Source organism: Dioscorea cayenensis, chromosome 9 (assembly GCF_009730915.1).
Source record: "Dioscorea cayenensis subsp. rotundata cultivar TDr96_F1 chromosome 9, TDr96_F1_v2_PseudoChromosome.rev07_lg8_w22 25.fasta, whole genome shotgun sequence".
In the NCBI taxonomy this organism is placed as follows: Eukaryota; Viridiplantae; Streptophyta; class Magnoliopsida; order Dioscoreales; family Dioscoreaceae; genus Dioscorea; species Dioscorea cayenensis.
This window is the reverse complement of record NC_052479.1, coordinates 7,081,544-7,088,003: the sequence shown is the minus strand read 5'-3', so window position 1 is coordinate 7,088,003 and position 6,460 is coordinate 7,081,544. Positions and strand designations below refer to the sequence as shown.

Genomic DNA, 6,460 nt, shown 5'->3' with positions numbered 1-6,460 from the left:
GTTCTTTGCGGTCATAGTAGAGTGAATAAGCTAAGGGATGACCTTCCTCTGTTGCTTAGTTGCGAGTGCAATGGAGTGAAGTGTTAAAGTGATTTTAGCATCTAGGGCTTGATTGTGGCTAGGGACCTTCCGCCTTGACCAAAGGTTTAGGTCTACATATAGGAAGAAGATTTATCACTTGGAATCCCTAGAACTCATTGCAATTCTATATGAGTGCGAGGTTGAGAGATTGTTCAATTTCTCCTCCGAGACATGTATATGGTTAGGTATGGTTGACCTTAGATTTTGGACCATGTATTAAAGGATCTCCACGACTCATTAATGCATTAGTTAGGAAGTATAATAGAGGGTTTTTGCGCTTGAAACGATTGTTCTAGGCGGATCAATATCCGAGTACCCCATTTATATCGATTGCCTTACCTCTCCTTTACTTGTGCTCTCTCTTGTCTCTTTTACTTTTGTTTGTATTACATCTTCTCACACAAATCACTATTCATATTTCGCTTAGCTAAGAAACAATTTAAGTATTTTTACTCCCTACTCCCTGTGGATACGATACCCACTCACCTGGGATTTTATTACTTCGACAAACCCGTGCACTTGCGGGACATACGCAATGGTGTTGTCACTAAACGAACTTCTTACAAAGGGTTTGTGGACCTTGTTATCATCCCGACTAGCCAATCCAACAATGAGAAAGGGAGACATGTTCTTTGACTAAATTTGAATGCACATGAACTCCCAACATGATAAGACGAGATTTAGGGATTTAGTTGCGTAGATCGTGTTTTAAAAAAATAAAAAAAATAAAAATTAAATCAAATAATATGGATAAAAATAATGATATTTAAATATTTAAACATTTTAAATCATATCTAATGGTCTGGATTTAATCAGGGCGTGGGATTTACAAGTTTTTAGATTTAGCATTTGCATAGTAGTGGCTAGATTACCATCTTAATTAGTAGCTTTAGTAGTAACCATTCCCTTAAAAGAAGCCCTTGGCATTTGAACTAATGAGTATTATTGTATAGGTTAAGAATCCCTCTATTTAGAGCCTTCCTAAAAGACTAGGTACCCCACTTTGTTTACTACTAAGAAGTTAATCACTGAGCTACTCCTGAGAGACTCTTGAGCGATCTCTCTCAATCTTTGACTCTCTCCTCAAGCTTTTTCTTGCCCGACTTGCCATGGCGAGTGGGGGTGAAGTGAACTTTGGGAAGCTTCCTGCCTCCTCTAGGCTGGACATTTCACATAGTATACCTCTCAATAAGGAGGTTCTTGGGCCCATGCCATGGGGGGAGTGAAGACCTCAAATGGTCCCTCAGCATTCGTAGTAGATCACAAGGATAATATAGAAAAGCTGAAGGTTTCGGTGAGGAATATTGGTTCATGTTGATGAAGATTTCAGAGGTTCGGCCTTCGAGCGCATGCGGAATTCTCCTTTTGGAATATTGCTTGGTAAGGATATGCCTTTGGATTATGTTAAGCTAGCTCTGGGGGATTTGGGGAAGAACTTGGGTGAATTCTCTGGCCTGACATGCTGAATGGCTTCTATCTTATCAAAATACCAAAGCCCTAAGATGGTTCACTAGCTCCTATAGCAAGGTCAATGGACTATTAATGGAATGGTTCTTCAACTTACTCAGTGGAAAGAGAACTTTCAGGTGGCCAAAGAGAAACTGGAGACCACTGCTGTTTGGATCCAACTTCACCATCTTCTGGTCAAAAATTAGGAGGGAGAGACGTTGGAAGCCATTAGTGAACAATTTGGCCATTTATTGAAGATTGATGATCACACTTCCAATCTCATAAGATCCAAATTTGCTCGAATTTGGATGGAGATGGATCTCTCCGAACAGTTAATGCTAGGAATTTGGGTCGAGCAATGAGGATGAAAGGGTTATGGTGGGCATTTTTTATGAACGGTTGCCAGCATTTTTGTTTTCACTGTGGATGTATTAGTCATTTTCTTTCTAACTGATTTTCTACTTTTGCAGCCCATCAGTCGCACCTACAGGGTGTTCAGGGCCAGTTGGTCATCAAAGCTCTGAATCTCAGGAAATGCAACTTAACAAGGCATGACAAAGGAACATTGAAGTGGATCATGAGGATTCGGGAGATGGCCAAAGCGTCGAGTCTGAGAAGGCACCGGAAGATGATCCAAGCTTTGGCCCATACCTAGTGGTTTAGCGCCATCATGGCCGAGGTCTTTGTCATGGACCAAGTACAACTCCTCAGTGACCAGACACTGTTACCTCTACAAGCATGTGGCAACAGCAGGTTTCCAGTCTGGGGCACGTGTTGGGCAATTGTCTTGGGTGGTGGCCGTAGACACACTTGATGGAGGAAAGGGGTGTTCCTAGGGATACTTCTGACAAGGAGATGACTATCGCTCATTATCAGAATGATACTAAAATTGAAGCAATAGTTCACAGAGGAAAGATAAAGACTGTCCCGTGTCCCAAAAAAGACATAAAAATATCACCAGCTCCAGATTGTATCCTTTTGTACTACAGTTGTTTTTTAAACTTTTGTTTGGTTTGGTCACTTTTATGATTATAGTTTTCATGAATAGTATAAAATTTTTGTGCTACAACTACAGGGGGATTTCTAACTCGGATGACACTTCAATTGGCTGATAATGAATTCGCAAGAGAGGGTTACTATGTTGTGTTCAGTCGTGACAGGTGTATAATTAGTGATAATCAAACTCAAAATCAGATTATCACAATCCAAAGAACCAAAAACAACATGTTTCCTTTGGATATTTCAAACATAGGAAGATTAAATGTTGTAGTTATAGGTCAAAATCCAGTAGAATTATGGCATTTTAGGTTTGGGCATCTAAACTATAGAAGTCTACAGATCTTAGCTTAAAAAAAAATATGGTGGTTGGAATCCCAGAACGGAAACAAGATACACCATGTGAAGATTGTGTGCTGGCAAAGCAATCAAAGGCTAGTTTTCCAGTTGGGGTGACCCGAAGAGCATCTTCATGTCTGCAGCTTGTGCACATGGATCTATATGGACCCATGAGTGAAGAATCACTCAGTGCTGACAAGTATTTCTTCCTGCTTGTTGATGACTATATCAGATGATGCTGGGTGTATTTCCTCAGAAACAAGTCAGAAGCCTTCCAAAAATTCCTTGTTTTTCATGCTATGGTGGAAAGGCAGACTGGTTCAAAGCTTAAAGCTATGAGAAGTGACTGAGGAGAAGAATTCTCCTCAGTTGAGTTCCAAAAATGCTATGAAGCTCTTGGGATTAAGAGACAATTCACAGCTACTTACACACCATAACATAATGGTGTTGTGGAGCGAAAGAATCGAACTATGGTTGAGATGGCGCGTGGTCTACTCAAAAGTGGTGGTCTTCTAATTAAGTTATGGGGGAAGCTATTTCAATGGCAATTCACTTGATTAATCGCTGCCAACACAAGCATTGCACAAGAAGATTCCCTATGAAGCTGGGCATGGCTTCAAACCAGCTGTAAGTTATTTAAGAGTATTTGTGTGTATTGCATTTGCTCTTTTTCCCCCTCACAAGCTCCAAAACCTTGATGAGAAGTTTGAAAAATGTGTTTTCATTGGGTACTCATCTAAGTCCAAGACATACAAATTGTATAATCCAGTGTCTTGCAAATTTATTGTAAGTAGGGACATTGTCTTTCATGAAGGATTTTGATGGCAAGGGGAGGAGAAATAAGGCGGAGGTCAGATGATGAGGCTTGGAGATGATACAGAAGAACCAAGGAGTTCAGTTCATGAAGCTCCAAGCACCAAAATTCCTGGAGATCAGGCCTACGAGACTCCAATGCTTACAACCCTTGTCTCAGTTCGTGAGGATTCAAGTTCTTCAGTGGCACCTACTGATGGGTCTCCACCAAGGAAGACTAGATTACTATCAGACATATACAGTATCTGTACTTTTGCATTGCACATGGTGGACCCAACTGATTTTAAGGAGGATGTAAGAAGCAAGGGTTGGAAGGAAGTAATGGATATTGAGATTCAATCAATTATCAACAATAACAATTGGTATTTATGTGACCTCCCTGTAGGGAATAAAGCTGTTGGTCTCAAGTGGATCTTCAAAACAAAATTCAATGCTCGAGGTAGTGTAGCAAAGTTGAAAGCCAGAGTTGTGGCCAAGGGTTATTCTCAGCAGCATGGAGTCAATTTTGACGAGGTCTTCTAACCGGTGGCTCGCTTAGAGACTGTTTCACTGTTATTTGCTCTTGCTGCTCACTCAGGTTGGAGAGTATATGATTTTGATGTAAAAACGGCGTTTTTGAATGGAGAAAATCAAGAAGAAGTGTTTGTCACATAGCCAGATGGGTATGAAATCGAAGGGAAAGAAAATTGTGTGTATAAGCTAAGAAAGGCGCTCTACGATTTGGAGCAAGCCCCCAAGGCTTGGTATGTTGAAGAATCATGTAATTGTCCAAGGGGCAACCAATGTGGAAAGTTATGAAGCAGTTAATTTGGTTTCAGTTAAGTTCTCAGTTATTTGCAATTATATTAGTGTTGTTTCATGAATGCAACCTTTGACAGAAGAATGCAATTAAAGACTGTAATAGCTATTATAAATGTCTCAGATTGAAATGAGAATTAATTTCAATTCGTTTTCATAATCAAAGTTAGTTGCATTCTTTTGAAACCTCATTCTCTGCAAATCATTCATTTTTTCTATTTTTTACTCTTCAAAGTGGCATCAGAGCACAGGTTTCCAAAAGATCAAGGTCATATGGCAAATGGGAGTGCATCTCATCCTATTCTCCCAGTGTTTAAAGGGGAAAGCTATGATGTCTGGAGCATAAAAATGAGAACATCGTTCAAATCACAGGATTTATGGGATTTTGTGGAGACTGGATATAACAATTTAGATGAAGATCATGCAAGATTGAAGGAAAATAAAAAGAAAGATTCAAAGGCTCTATTCTATATACAACAGGCAGTCCATGGAACCATTTTTTCCAGAATAGCAACATCAATAACCTCCAAACAAGCATGGACATCTTTACAGAGAATTTCAAGGATCTTCAAGAGTGATAATTGTGAAATTACAAACCCTACGGCAAGAATTTGAGACAATGAACATGAAGCATAATGAGGCAGTGTAAGAGTTCATTTCCAGGATGATGGCAATCATCAATCAGATGCGGGTATTTGGAGATAATATCACTGATCAAACGGTCGTTGAAAAGGTGTTAAGAAGTTTAACACCACATTTTGATCATGTGGTGGAAGCTATTGAGGAGTCTAAGAATCTCACTCAGTTATCAATTGATGAACTAAGTGGATCACTTCAAGCACATGAAGTGAGGCTTAATAAATCTGCAGAAAAATCAGAAGAAAAGGCTTTTCAAGCCTCCAATTTAAAGCACCATAAAAAGCCAGTAGAAAGAGGCCAAGGTAGAGGTTTCTATAGAGCCAAGAGTCATGGAAGAGGTAGAGGGAGAAATATCAAACAAAGGCAGTTCAATCAAGATCAAAGAAATTACAAAAGCAATGTGCAATGTCATCACTGTAGAGAAATATAGGCATATTAAAGCAAATTGTTGGTATAAGGATAAAGTTGTGAATGTGGCAGAAAGCAATGCAGAATCAAACTTGTTCATGGCAAATAATGGGACAGAAGAAGGTTTAGATGAAGCATGGTTGATAGATAGTGGGTGCTCTAATCATATGACCGGAAAAAGAGATTTTTTCAGTGAGTTGGATGAATCAAAGAGGCAAAAGGTAAAGTTGGGTGATGATAAAGAAATGATAGTAAATGGAGAAGGGACTGTGGCTTTCACAACATCACAAGGGCAAGTGAATTTATTGCACAAAGTTCACTATGTTCCTAATCTTGCGTATAATCTATTGAGTGTTAGCCAACTAATACTTAGTGGGTATTCAGTCTTATTTTCAAATGAAACATGCTATATTAAAGATGCAGAGATTGGGCAATTAGTAACCAAAGTACAGATGACAGCAAACAAAATGTTTCCACTTGATCTTTCAAGAATGAAATGTTAGCTTGGTCTCAACTGAACAAAACTCATCTATACTATGGCACTTAAGATATGGGCAAGAAGGAGATGGTGTATGGTTTACCTCAAATTGATCAAAATGAAGTATGTGAGGCTTGTATTTATGAGAAACAAAATCGGAGGACTTTTCCAGAAAATGCAAATTGGCGAGCTTCAACAGCACTCGAACTTATACATGTAGACGTGTGTGGTCATATGCAAACAACTTCTCTTGGAGGTAACAAATACTATTTATAACAGATGATTATACTCGAATGAGTTGGGTATACTTCATCAAATTCAAGTCCCAAGTCTTTGAAGAATTCAGAAGGTTCAAGGCTTTAATGGAGAAAGCATCTGGCAAGAATATCAAGATCTTGCGTTCAGACAGAGGAGGGGGATTTCTTTCTAATGAATTCAAGATATTTTGTGCCGAGAATT

The 6,460-nt window shown here is 39.1% G+C and overlaps 1 protein-coding gene across 1 annotated transcript; it reads left to right on the top strand.

Moving 5' to 3' along the window:
* The first annotated feature begins 5,143 nt into the window (after positions 1-5,143).
* LOC120268441 lies at positions 5,144-6,026 on the top strand. Its single transcript, XM_039275850.1, has 2 exons — positions 5,144-5,453; positions 5,596-6,026. Exons 1-2 carry the CDS (start codon positions 5,144-5,146, stop codon positions 6,024-6,026), a joined length of 741 nt encoding a protein of 246 aa, XP_039131784.1.
* Positions 6,027-6,460: the final 434 nt, after the last annotated feature.